Here is a 14,584-nt window from a genome sequence, read left to right as displayed (position 1 = left end):
TTCACCACATGCTTTGCTATGGATTTAACAATGACAAAAGTCAACCAGGCAAATATGGACCTATCATGTTGTAATCCAGATAGCTAGCAGAAGCCTCTGGATGTGGCCATGAGATCAACTTAAGGCTTAACGTGTCCTCACAAAGCTAGATATTATTGTTTTAGCACACTTTGTTGCATTAAAAAAATAGTGGATCAATTTTTCATCAAAATGCTGATTCAAGAATTGTTTGTGTCCACAATCACGATTTGTAACTGAATCAATGTTTTTCCCATCCCTAGTCCTGATCTGGCCTGCTGCCGGCAGATCTTTATCGGATCAGGACGGCATCCGTCAAACATCAGCAGCTATCTGGGAATCAAATCCCTCCAACCCGTAATCTTCACACAAGACCTCCTGTCTTTATCTAAAACAAACCGTCTGCAGAGAGCGCGGGGGGGGGGGGGGGGGGGGGGGGGGGGGGGGGGTCTGGTGTGATTTTCCCTACCCCATCTCTCAGTTCATCCACAGCCCCCCGCCGTACTCTGTCTCTCTCCACGCCTCCCTCCCTCTGGGCAGCCTGCCTGGCATCGCCTCTCCTCTCCTCTCCTTGCCAGGCCAGACTGGCACAGGACCAGCCGGACCAGATCCATTTTAAGCGCTATCTCTCCTGGAAGTGACGGCCAGCCCTACACCCCAAACCATCGCCCCACCCTCCACCATTCCCCACCACCACTCCTGACAAATGAACCTCGAGAGCTGTGCCTGACAGCGCCAAACAACACCAGACCGTGTGTCCAGGCCGCGGCACTGCCTGCAGGGGAAGATAATCCAGGTATCTAGCAGGCTCTGCAACACAGGCTCTGACATACCATTAAGCCAGACAGACACCTGCTTTCAAAGGCATCGGTAATGCAAGCAATCTCACGTTGTCGCTGAGATTGTAGAGCAAGATGATAACAAGGTTCACATCATGAGTGCCCTGGGAGCTTGGATGTCAACATAATGTCCACGGAACCTAAACTAAATGACTAAACGCTAAATATGACTACTTCAGATAAGCATCTGCTAAATACACTATAGTACATTACATTTATTCATTTGGCATACGCGTTTATCCAAAGTGGCTTACAATTGACGAACAACAATCAAGCTTCAGTTGCCTAAGTCAGGACACCTTTGAAGTCAGCGCTAAGTACTAATTCTAGTCGATCATAGTCATTTTAGTCGATCAATAAGCAAGAAAAAAAGACCTACTGAGTTTGAGGTTTCAAACAAACAAGGCTGACTTCAGTCAGTTCTTTATTGCCACAAGCGGCACACTGCAACACACACGTGTATTTTATGGAGGCAACACAGGACACAGGACACACAAACACACGCACACGCAGGCCTGAGGTCGCTGTGAAATGTACGCTCTGCATTTCACCCATCCCGGACCGTCCTTCCTCCAGGACCCCCCAGGAGCAGTGGGCAGCTTCTCAGCGCCGGGGGACCAAGTGAACCGTCCGTCTCGGTCACGGACGGACAGGAGAATGTTCTGTTTTTGCATGTTTTTTCTGTTGGGGTTCTTATTGGAGGAAACCCCTTGTGAACCCCACCGTGCAAGGCTACACTACAGGAGATCATCAAATGAACCAACAACCAATAAACTAACCACAGTAAAAGCATCCAGGAGGCTAACAGCGTGCTTCACCCTTTCTGGCTCCAGGGTTAGAGGTGGATAGGTGGCGGCCAGTGGAGAGAGAGAAACTAGAGAGGGTGGAGATGTCCACTGGTCTGGAGTCAGTAGACCACATAAATATGAGTGTTTGAAGAGTCGTACTGCAGGTTTCATACCGCAGATAAACCCGTAGCACACAAGCATCCTAAGCTAAATAAACAAAGAACTCTATGCCCCGATTAATTTAACAGACATGGATCAATTTCAAACAAAACACATCATTGACCCCCCTTGTTAATTTACTTCCTGGTCTGTGTTTGGCACGTAACATAGCAGCGCTGGGAGAAGGACGGCCCATTCTACACTTTCTGGGTCTATGGTTTCATCTCTCCTGGCTCCAGGATTAAAAGGTAGATAGACACAGGCCAGTGGAGAGAGGAGAAGGAGGCGGAGATGTCCACTGGTCTCGAGTCAGTAACCAGGCAGAGATGGGGGTGAACGGGGAGCTCAACAGACCAGCTGAAGGCTTAGCGGGGGGGGGGGGGGGGGGGGGAGGAGCTCACGGCCAATGGAAGAGCAGCCATTCCGCTGGCACCTGGATGGGACTGATATCATCGGCCCCTGAGATTGGAGAGGAGCTGTTGGAACAGATAGGTGCAAGCTCTAAGACTTTCACTCTTTCTCTGTTACACACCCACATATACCAGACACACACACACACAGAAACTATACACACATATAGACACAGACTCACACACATGCAAAAACACACACACACACAGACACACACACACATATAGACAGACTCAGACACACATACACACACACACATACACACATAGACAGACTCACACACACACATAAACACACAGACACATACTCATACACAGGTGGCTGGCTGCATCTAGGATTCACTTCCAGGCCGGTAGATTAAACTCACACTCCGCTTCACACGACTTCACACCGCATCATCCGACGTCAAGGAAACAGAGACAGATACTTATTTATCTCTCTACTGCTGGTCACCACGGAAACGGTTAAGAGATGCTCTTCATCTCCGTCTGTGCCAAATTCCTCCCAAATTCAATACTTTCAAGTGGTCAGACGGCGGAGAAACAATCCGGTGTGTTTTTTTTATTTCTTTTTTATTGAGAGGAGGACAGTGACGGAACAGAATACTGATCAGTATTGACAGTTGTGTCTGGGATATGGAGAACCAACCAACATATGGAGAACCAACTTCAGCCCGGGAACACCAGACAGAACCGTCCATGAAGACCGACACTCTGTCCTCACGCTGCCGGTTCCAACACATTTAGCATCGGGGTCTGTGCAGATACACGCGGATCCCTCAAGGGTGCCCTGATCGACTTGGCTAATTAATTTCCCTAAAGCGTGGCTGCATTGTTTGCCTTGTGCAAGGGGATTAATGCTACAGGAGAATAATAATTTCCACACAGGTCTACTGGCACAACAGATTTAATGAATGCTAATCAACAACATTCAACACCCACGGGGCTACTCAGCCTGTGCTAACTCCATAAGTGTTTTTCTGATTTCTGAACTTGTGCTAACGCTATGGGTCTTTTCTTAACCTGTGCTAACTCTATAGGTTATTTAAAACCTGTGCTAACTCTATGGGTGATTTTCCGAGCCTGTGCTATCTCTATGGGTTTTCAATTGGCGTCTTCTGGTTGTCGTTTTTAACGGTAAATGGACTTAGTCATCTTTTATCGGTCTGTGCCACTGGTGTAAGATGTCTAAAATCTTTTCACAACATGTTTATCAAAGATACTAATCTAATCTAATCTAATCTAATATCACAACCCATATATTCATCAACACCTTTTAAAGGCTTTTTAAAGGGTGGTCTCAACTAGTCTTCCAACATTGTGTCTGGATAAATATCTTAGATTTGGTTATTGTAGGCAGACACTCCGATGCAGATATTTTTACCCACAAGGCTGTTATCACTGAGCAATGAACTCTCTGATTCAAAGATCCTACCACACTTGTTTATTAACAGTTACAGTTACATATTCAGTCACTTTAACACCTAAATCTTTCCCCTAGTACATTTTTGTCAGGGCTCTGGATATACCCTCCCTGGCGTTGTGTGACATGCCAACCTTTTGACCGCTCCTGGCTCAGTGCGGTGACGGTGTGTATGGGGAGAGTGATGTACGAAGGGGGGTTGACGGTGTGTATGGGGAGAGAGTGATGTACGGGGGGTGGGAGGCTCGTCTGACTCCTCGAGCCACTACGCTAATAGAAGGTATTAGAATTTCCGCATGGAGACCTCCAGGAATTGAAGCTGCTATCTGCTCACCTCATGCATGGCGTACACCCCCCTCTCCCTCCCCCTCCCTCCTCCCCCCTCCCCCTCGGTGCATACACATGTCGAGAAGTCAATTTGACAGCTAATATACCTGCCCCCCCCCGCCCCCCATCCCATCCCCTCCCCTACCACTCAAATCAAATCACAGTGCCCCCCCACCCCCACCTAGACTACCACTGAGCCCTCAGAATGGGGGTGGGGGGGGGTGGGGGGGTGGGGCAGCATGCAACCATGTATCATGGAGAGAAGATGGGCTCCCTCCCTCCTGGCTGTGGCTGACTGCAACACATTCGGCTAAGATTTGGCCCAGATTCACACACACAGCAACTCTGACAGCAGAACTGTGTTAGCAGAGGTCTGCTATAACTTCACTGTCTATTGTGTGCGTGTGTGTGTGTGTGTGTGCGTGTGTGTGTGTGTGTGTGTGTGTGTGTGTGTGTGTGTGTGTGTGTGTGAGAGAGAGAGAAAAGACAGCTACTAGATAGGGTGTGTGAGCCCAGTACGTGTGTGAAAAGAGGATGAGGGCCATGTCACCAGGTAGGGGGAGAGGGAAGTGTTGCAAAGCAACGCTCAGATCGCCGCACAATTCGAGGTTTCTCACACACTGAAAGGCAGTGATGGACCAAGTCACTGTAGACAGTATGGTGTGAACATACACTGTTCTTTTTTCATACCCTGGCGATTCTCTCTCTCTCCCTCTCTCTCTCTCTCTCTCTCTCTTTCTCTCTCTCTCTCTCACACACACACAATGACCGAGAGATAGTGACCAATATTTATAGTTGTGATGCATCATAGTTGTGATGTCTTTTCACCAAAGCACAATATATGTTTATATACTACATTTACTCTGTTCTGTCTACATCTAGTCTATGTTTTGTCTACATTTAGTCTTTGTTTTGTCTACATTTATTCTACAGCCGTCTGCATGTGATGGATGGGACTGTACCGAGAAAGCAACAACTGTTGCTGTTGAGCTCCGGCCAAACAGCGCTTGCCCCGGGGAAAGCCTCTTGTCTGGCTCAGTTCAGCTCCAATCAGGCTCCTGTCAGACCACAGTGTGTCCCCCCTCATTACCACCCCAGCGCATCGGCTCAGTCTGAGCCAACTGGAAAACGAGACACTTTTAAAACAACCCAATACAGACGCATCGCTCATAAATCACGGCAAAGAAATTCTAGACATTCCCTCTGTCTTCAGGAACCTGATCATAAAACAATACACACACACACACACACACACACACACACACACACACACACACACACACACACACACACAGCTATGTTTGTTTAAACTGTGGTATATATACAGTAAGTCTCTCACACACAGTAGCTCAACACTGACACATGTACAGGTGTGTGTGTGTGTGTGTGTGTGTGTGAGAGAGAAAGAGAACGAGAAAAGAGAGAAAGCACTAGAGTGTCGGGTTGCTAAACCGTCGCTAATCCATCTGTCTGCTGTTTGTGTTACACACTGTTGTGCTCTCTATGGTAAGTGGAGGGAAACAGCACTTCAGAGTGCAACAAATGAGACCCTGAATACACACACACACACACACACACACACACACACACACACACACACACACACACACACACACACACACATAGACTGAAAAAGCAGGACAATACCCACACACCCAAAGCAGCAAATTAATCAATTTAGCAAATGTCAGCGGCAGAGCAAACCCACAGACAGGTTACCAATATGCCACAGACGGTATTGATGAGGACAACGTTTCCAGCAAAGATGCTTTAACTCTTTATGGCAAGAAAGGGAGAACAGATCTGATCCTGAATCAACACACTGGCAACTATCTGGCGTCCCTGTCTGCCGCACACACGCCTAGAAGTCTGTCACACACCACACACACACACAACACAGACAGAATTAAGTCTGCTGATCAAAACAAAAAGTAATTTACCCCTATTTTTTCATCCAACAGTTCGTAGCACCCACACACACACACACACACACGGTGTCACACGCCTAGAAATCTGTCTATAAGACACACACAACACAGACAGAATTAAGTCCGCTGATCAACACAAAAAGTAATCTACCCCTATTTTTTCATCCAACAGTTCGTAACACACACACACACACACACACACACACACACACACTGTGGCGATACCTTTGCGTTCGGAGCGCTTCTTGCGCCTCCGCTTGAACCTCCTGCGGATGAGGCAGTAGTAGGCCCCCAGGCTGGGGCCGCCCTCCAGAGACAGAGCCATGCTGGGGGGACTGATGTCCCTCTTCACCGCGACCTACCCCGCTCCTCTCTGGACCTCTCCAAACGCCCTGAGTCTCTCTCCTTCTTTCTCTCTTTCTTTCTTTCCTTCCTTTTTACTTTCTTTCCTTCTTTCTCCGCTGTCTCTTTCGCTTCTTCACTTCCTCACTCTTTCGATCTCTTCTACTCCTTCACTAATCAACTCTCGATTATTATTCTGTTCCCTGTGCTCTCTCTTTCTTTTACCCTCCCAGTGAATGCGCTCTCTCTCTCTCTCTCTCTCTCTCTCTCTTGCTGTCCCTGTGTTACTCTTCCTCTCTCTCTGTAGACACTCGTCCTCACTGCCTTACTCCCTCGTTCGCTCGCTCCATATCTCTCATACTCACACACACAGACTGGCAGCCTTCCACCTCTGACTAGAACTTTGAAGAGGCTGGAAGGAGGGAGGGAGGGAGGGAGGGAAGGAGGGGAAAGGAGGAGACGAGGGGAGAGCGAGAGATGAGAGGTGGAGAAAATGAGGGGAGGGCGGCAATGTCAGCCACTCACAACCCAGAGTGCTAAACGGCTGTCAGAGGACAAACGAGTGCAGCTTGAACACAGGAGGAAGGAGTCCTCTTTTTCTCTCTCTCTCTCTCTCTCTCTCTCTCTCTCTCTCCCTCTCTCTCTCACTCTCTCAGTGACTCTTTCTCTTCCCCGCTCGCTATCTCTCTCTCTCCCTCCCCCTCCCTTCCTCAGTGTCTCTCCATCCCCCTGTCTCCATCCCTCTCTCTGTCTCTCTCTTTTTCTTTATCTCTCTCTCTCTCTCCCTCCCTCCCTCTAACATCTTCTCTCTCTTTCTCTCTGGAGTCGTTTCATCCTCCACACACTCACACGGCGTGCCTAGAGCAGCCACTCCTGGCCCCTCCTTCTAACCCTGTTGATCAGTGTCTCATTGTCATGTGTCCCTAAGGTCCGTCACTCTCTGTCTGTCTCACACACACTCACACACTCACTGGTGTCTCTCTCTCACCCCTCACCAACTCACACACTCTCTGTCTGTCTCACACACACTCACACACTCACTGGTGTCTCTCTCTCACCCCTCACCAACTCACACACTCTCTGTCGGTCTCACACACACACACTCACTCGTGTCTCTCTCTCACCCCTCACCAACTCACACACTCTCTGTCGGTCTCACACACACACACTCACTTGTGTCTCTCTCTCCCTCATCAACTCACACACTCTCTCTTTCATTCAGGTTTCCAACCTTAGGTGAGAAAGAGGATGTAGTCCAGTGAGTGAGCCTGTCTACGCTTTGCCACTGTCAGTGTGTGTGTGTGTTTGGACGAGTGTATGCAGGGCTATCTGGTATTGTGTGTGTGTATGTTTATCTCTGTATGTGTGCATGATATGTGCCTGTGTTTATGCGAGCAAGTCTGAGTGTGTGTGTGTGTGTGTGTGTGGGTGCATGCAAGAGAAAGTGAAAGAGAAGGAGGGGAGAGCGAGCGAAAGAGAGAGAAAGATGGTAAATGTATATATTCTGATGATGGACAGCCCTGGCAGTGCCTTAGCTGTGTCAGCAGCGCTTAAGTGACAGACTGGGACTGAGAGCCCTGAGTTATGAGCTCTTGTCCTCTGTGCTCTCCTCCTATCCTCTCCTGTGCTCTCCTCTCTCCCCCTCTCCTCTCCTGTGCTCTCCTCTCTTCCCCTCTCCTCTCCTGTGCTCTCCTCTCTCCTCTCTCCCCCTCTCCTCTGTGCTCTCCTCTCTCCTCCTCTCCTCTCTCCCCCTCTCCTCTGTGCTCTCCTCCTCTTCTGTGCTCTCCTCTCTCCCCCTCTCCTCTCCTGTGCTCTCCTCTCTCCCCCTCTCCTCTCCTGTGCTCTCCTCCTCTCCTCTCTCCCCCTCTCCTCTCCTGTGCTCTCCTCCTATCCTCTCTCCCCCTCTCCTCTCCTCTCTCCCCCTCTCCTCTCCTGTGCTCTCCCCCTCTCCTCTCTCCCCCTCTCCTCTCCTGTGCTCTCCCCCTCTCCTCTCTCCCCCTCTCCTCTCTCCTCCTCTCCTCTCTCCTCCTCTCCTCTCCCCCTCTCCTCTGTGCTCCCCTCTCCTCTGTGCTCTCCTCCTCTGTGCTCTCCACTCCTCCACACTCTCCTCTCTTCTGCTCTTCTCCTAACCTCTCCTCTCCCCTGTTCTCTTCTCCTCTGCACTCTTTTCCTCTCCTCTCCCCTCTTCTCCTCTCCTCTCCTCTCCTCTCTGCTCAAATCCCACAGCTCATTATGCTGGAGGCACGCACCAGTGAGCAGCCGGCTTAACACAACTTGCCAGTTCCACTCCACCAATATGGCAGATTGTCATTAAACAATAGCCAAGAGTCTGAGCTACAAGTTCCACAGGGACAGAGACAGAGACAGAGACAGAGACAGAGACAGAGACAGAGACAGAGACTGAGAGAGAGAGAGAGAGAGAGAGAGAGACAGAGACAGAGAGAGAGAGAGAGAGAGAGAGAGAGAGAGAGAGAGAGACAGGGGGATAGAAGGAAGAGACACAGGAGAGGACAAAGACAGAGACACAGAGAGAGAGAAAGAGACAGAGAGAGAGAGAGAGATGGACAGAGACAATGAGAGAGAGAGAGGGGATAATGGGTGACCGGGGGAAAGAGAGAGAAAAACGAGAAATAGAAAGGAGTGACAGAGAGAGGGAGAGAGGATGAGACACAGAGAGAAAGATGGGGTGAGAGAGAGAGAGACAGAGGTGTATAAACACTGTGTTGGTACTGGGGAGGATGTGTGATCAGTATCTTCTACCTACAGACACATCCACATCCACATGCCCAGTCAGTACTTATGCAGCCACACCGGTGACTGAGATGCAGACCTGAGGTCAATATTAGCCCTAGGGACTATATAGCATCCCTCTTTCACAGACTACCTGGACAGGAACAGATTACCTTTACAAAGCTTTATTTTACAACATAACTTATGTTTAACATAGTGTTTATAAAGGTATATATAATGGACATAGCTGTGTGTGAGTGTCCTTGTGCCCACACAAATGACAAGAATGTCACTCTACTGCCCTCCAGTGGCGAGTTGCTGTTCAGTCTTCCCTCTGATATGGGCAAGTACCCCCCAAAATAACCCACTATGTCTATCTGGGTGCATTTAAATGTCCAACAGAATGCAGCATATTGAAGGAAAGGCAGCGAGTGATTGTTTATGAAGCTCATTCACATGGAATTTGAAGAAGAAGGATGAAGGATGTGATGTCAATAGTAGGGACTGCAAATACATTACATCATCAACAATAATAATCGCTGCATTAGAGCACTCAGTCATAGTTATATCATAGAGCTACAGTAAACTGAGCTGAAGTGCTGAAAATACAGTCACAAGGTTCAGCATGACTTTACATCATTCTTCATGGTTGTCTTCTTCTCGACGGTGAAAACACAGCACAGCACAGCACAGCACAGTTCAAGTTGCTCTGGTGTCTGAGTGTATGACGACATAAACAAGTCCTGCTTTCTGGCTCCACAGTGTGTGTGTGTGTGTGTGTGTGTGTGTGTGTGTGTGTGTGTGTGTGTGTTTGTGTGGAGAGCCACGCAAACATACATAGACAGCTAAACAGATAGACAGATAGAGAGAGAGAGAGAAAAAGAGAGAGGGGGGGCGCTGTATATATTTAGACTCTGTGCTATGGAGAAGTATAAATGTTGAGTCACTATTATCACTAATGATATTAAATGTCCAGGCCCTCTGCAAAGATGTGCCCTCATTAAGCCAGTCCTATATTCTGACTCTCCATAGATCCCTACTGCATGAGCCCTGGTGGTGTTAACCAGACTGAGGGTGGAAGAGTAGCCTGGCTCTGCTAAACCCACATTCACAGCCTTCACTGCAGTTTGAAACTGTTACATTGGACTGAAAATAGGCAGTTCAGCCGGTATCTCGTGTCACCAACATGGACATAAGTGCAACCCAAATGGTAAGACAGTGAATCAAACATGTCAAACCGAGGTAGGAAGAGGATTATCATTCATTCATTCATTCATTCATCATTCATTCATTCATGTGTTCATTCATTTACTTTGTGTAAAATTCATACCAGCTCACCTGTATGGGGTAGTAGCTTTTCCACAGATGATTTCCAGTTCCACACAGGATGAGATGTTTAATCCCCTGTGCTAGTGGTTAGGGACCTCACAGGATAATCACACCCCAACGTCACACACAAGAGAGAGACGAATCAATTCAGCCACCTGCAAAAAAACAGAGACATTTTTAATTACAAATGATACAAATACCACGCATGATATAATAAAGATCATAACACTAAAATAATAATAGCCCTGAAAAATGAATGATAACGATGAAAAAATGAATCAGACCACAAAAAGTTCCACAACACTAGAAGAACTCCCTCTGGTTCAGGTAACGATGCAAACACCTGATGACCTGAATACCCTTTGAATGCAATTTTACAATATTGCCACAAGATGGCAGCCTTGCCAACGCTAAAACACCTGGAGCTACCAACAGACCTTTGAAGAATCTCTTCTGTGTTTCCAGTACCCGACCGAATAAATATCAGGCCAAAATAACAAAGACAGCATGAAACAAACAATATGAAACAAAAAAACTCACTCGCAAGACCGAGGAAAGACATAGAAAGGGCAGGGAGGAGATAGACAGGCTCGTAAATCAAACCGACAGAATATTACAACAACCCTCTTACCGCTCATTCTCCCTCTCTCTCTTTCTCTCTGTGTCTTTTTCTATATGTCAACAAAGTCTACAGGGCTAACGAGTCTCAACAGCCGATGCCAGCTGGGACCCCTAACCCACAGAACCACCAGTGAAGAGCCAATAGACCACAACACTGCACACAACACAGAACCGCCAGTGAAGAGCCAATAGACCACAACACTGCACACAACACAGAACCGCCAGTGAAGAGCCAATAGACCACAACACTGCACACAACACAGAGCCACCAGTCCTGATGACATTTATATGACAATTATATATGAATTACATTAGTAGGCACACTGTACGGCATATAAAAAAGAGACTTTTTTGTCTGCATTCCTACTGTATAACAAAATAGCTTGAATGAACCCAAATGTGTATGAGTATGCCTAGTCCATCACGTCACATCACAGCTTGTGACAGTATGACTGTGTGCCTGAGGCCCTGCAGCATGTCTGAGTGTTTACGGCTATGAGTGTGTGTGTGTGTGTGTGTGTGTGTCTGTGTCTGAGTGTATACAGCTATAAGTGGCACAGCTGGATAGCTGCATGCCACCAAGACACACACACAGACACACACACACACACACACACAGACACAGACACAGACACAGACACAGACACAGACACAGACACAGACACAGACACATAGACACATAGACACACAGACACACAGACACAGACACAGACACAGACACAGACACAGACACAGACACATAGACACACAGACGCAAACACTTCTCAGACGTCTTCCAACATACCAGCACCTGAGCACTACACAGACCCTGGGGGAGATGAGGTGAAGATTCCAGGCTATGTGTGTGTGTGTGTGTGTGTGTGTGTGTGTGTGTATGTGTGTGTGTATGTGTGTTCATTAGTGTGTTCTTTCTTGTACAATTATTATGACTACATTAGTATCAGCTGGTACAGTGTCACGCATGAGAAAGTGCTATCATCCCACAAGATGCTGAACAATATAGCATACCTGCCAACATCCACACACACACACACTCACACACACCTACACACCTCCCCCCTCCACTCCAAGTAGGTCTCATTGGTTGCACTGACAGCATCATCTGTCACCGCTGGTGTATGTATGTGTGTGTGTGTGTGAGATAGAAAGATAGAGAGAGATAGAAAGACAGAGAGAGAACCAGGAGATAGAGAAAGAGATAGAAAGAGATATATAGAGATAGAAAGTGATATATAGAGACAGAGAGAGAACGAGAGAGATAGAGAGACATAGAGAGGGATAGAAAAAGCGAAAGATAGCGAGAGAGAGAGAGATGTTGAGATATAGCGAGGGAGAGAGAGAGAGATAGAGATATATTGAGATATAGCGAGAGAGAGAGTTAGATAGAAAAAATTGTAATGCTGAAGAGTGAGACAGAGAGCGATTTCAAACTGGTAGAAAATAGCAGAAGCTTCCTCATAGACCCACTGGGTTACACACTTGAGCTGCCGGACCGGGCAGAAGCGTCCTCATAGACCCACTGGGCTACACACTGGAGCTGCCGGACGGGGCAGAAGCGTCCTCATAGACCCACTGGGTTACACACTGGAGCTGCCAGACGGGGCAGAAGCGTCCTCATAGACCCACTGGGTTACACACTGGAGCTGCCAGACGGGGCAGAAGCGTCCTCATAGACCCACTGGGTTACACACTGGAGCTGCCGGACGGGGCAGAAGCGTCCTCATAGACCCACTGGGTTACACACTGGAGCTGCCGGACGGGGCAGAAGCGTCCTCATAGACCCACTGGGTTACACACTGGAGCTGCCGGACGGGGCAGAAGCGTCCTCATAGACCCACTGGGTTACACACTGGAGCTGCCGGACCAGGCTTCATTTGGGCCTGGAGTGTCTCTGAAGGCCTGCATACACACACACTGAGCTCTGAGTGTGTAGGGAGCGGTAATGAGGGGGTTACAGTGTGTGTGTGTGTGTGTGTGTGTGTGTCTGTGTATGTGTGTGTCTGTGTGTATGTGTGTGTCTGTGTGTATGTGTATGTGAATGTGTGTGTGTATGTGTGTGTGTCTGTGTGTATGTGAATGTGTGTGTGTGTGTGTGTGTCTGTGTGTATGTGTGTGTGTGGGTATGGCTGGCCAGTGGGCTCTGAGTGTGTAGGGACTATGGAGAGGTAATGAGGGGGTTACTGCCCTGTGAGCAGCTGAGGGCTGACATGCTGACCTGCTGCTCAGGGTCTCAGGGCCAGGACACACAGCAGCACGGGCACGGGCACGGGCACAGGCAGCCCACTGTGGGAGACTTGGGAACGGGCACGTGGGAGTCTGCGCAGGTGGGCTGGTCAGTGTTGGGCACAGAGAGAGCATTGTTGAGGATTAGACACACACACACACCAAAACCATACCCACACACACACACACACACACACACACACACACACACACACCAAAACCATACCCACACACACACAGACACACACAAACACCAAAACCATACCCACACACACACACACCAAAACCATACCCACACACACACAGACACACACAAACACCAAAACCATACCCACACACACACACCAAAACTATACCCACACACACACAGACACACACAAACACCAAAACCATACCCACACACACACACACCAAAACCATACCCACACACACACACAGACACACACAAACACCAAAACCATACCAACACACACTCACCAAAACCATACCCACACACACACACACACACACACACACATACACACAAAGTCACACCAAAACCATACCCACACACACACACACACACACAGTCACACCAAAACCATACCCACACACACACACACACACAGTCACACCAAAACCATACCCACACACACCACGCATAGGAAACTAATCACAACAGCCCATCTACAGGAGCCAGCGAAGGCCAGCACACAATGAGAGAACAGATAGGAATCTTAGGAGACACATTCCTGCTGGGAACACACTGAGACCAGGTGTCAAGATCACACACACACACACACACACACACACACACACACACACACAGATCACAATAAAAACACACATCACAACATAAACACTAGGGGTGGGAATCTCTTGGCACCTCACGATTCGATTCGATTCCGATTCAGAGGTCAACGATTCGATTCAAAACCGATTCTCGATTCTAAACCGATAAAACGATTATCGATGCATCTCAATTTTTAAAACATTTGAGTTTGCTACTCAGAGTCTCAAATCACTTCCTACTTTGTGTTTGATAATTAAAGAAAATCAACAGATCTATTTTTTTATTAGAGAAAAAGTTTTTCCTTGTTACAATTATGACTTTCTATGAACAATGCAATAATCGATGCAGCTTGCATTTCAACACAAAATGAATGTGTAAAAAAAAAAAAAAAAAAAAAAAAAAAAAAAAAAAATATTTTTTTTTTATTCAAAAATCGATTATGAACTTTTCTGAATCGAGACAGAATCGTTCTAGAGAGAATCGAGAGAAATCGAAAAATCGATTTTTTTCCCCACCCCTAATAAACACGCTCTCTCTCTCTTTCACACACACACACACACACACACACACACGCGCGCGCGCACACAAACAAAGAATAATAATAAAAAAAACACGCATGCACATAACAACATAAACACACTCACACACACATATAGCCACACACATTATAAGAGA

At 47.7% G+C, this 14,584-nt stretch overlaps 1 protein-coding gene across 4 annotated transcripts in view; it reads right to left on the bottom strand.

Annotated features, from left to right (window-relative positions):
* LOC105911959 (adenosine deaminase RNA specific B1) overlaps nt 1–14,584 on the bottom strand; it is a 70,787-nt gene that overhangs the window by 28,918 nt on the left and 27,285 nt on the right. For 2 of the 4 annotated variants that reach the window (XM_031558433.2, XM_031558431.2), the window contains exon 2: nt 10,303–10,448. Coding sequence is in view for 2 of the 4 variants with exons in the window: in XM_031558429.2 (XP_031414289.1) it covers nt 6,118–6,217 (100 nt within the window). In the remaining 2 variants the exon portion in view is untranslated. Of the gene's footprint in view, nt 1–6,117; nt 6,609–10,302; nt 10,449–14,584 lie in introns of those variants that run through there. The other 2 variants (XM_031558429.2, XM_031558430.2) reach the window with 1 other exon arrangement.

Source organism: Clupea harengus, chromosome 21 (assembly GCF_900700415.2).
Source record: "Clupea harengus chromosome 21, Ch_v2.0.2, whole genome shotgun sequence".
In the NCBI taxonomy this organism is placed as follows: domain Eukaryota; kingdom Metazoa; phylum Chordata; class Actinopteri; order Clupeiformes; family Clupeidae; genus Clupea; species Clupea harengus.
The sequence above is the reverse complement of the archived record's forward strand: the minus strand, read 5'-3'. Positions and strand labels throughout refer to the sequence as shown.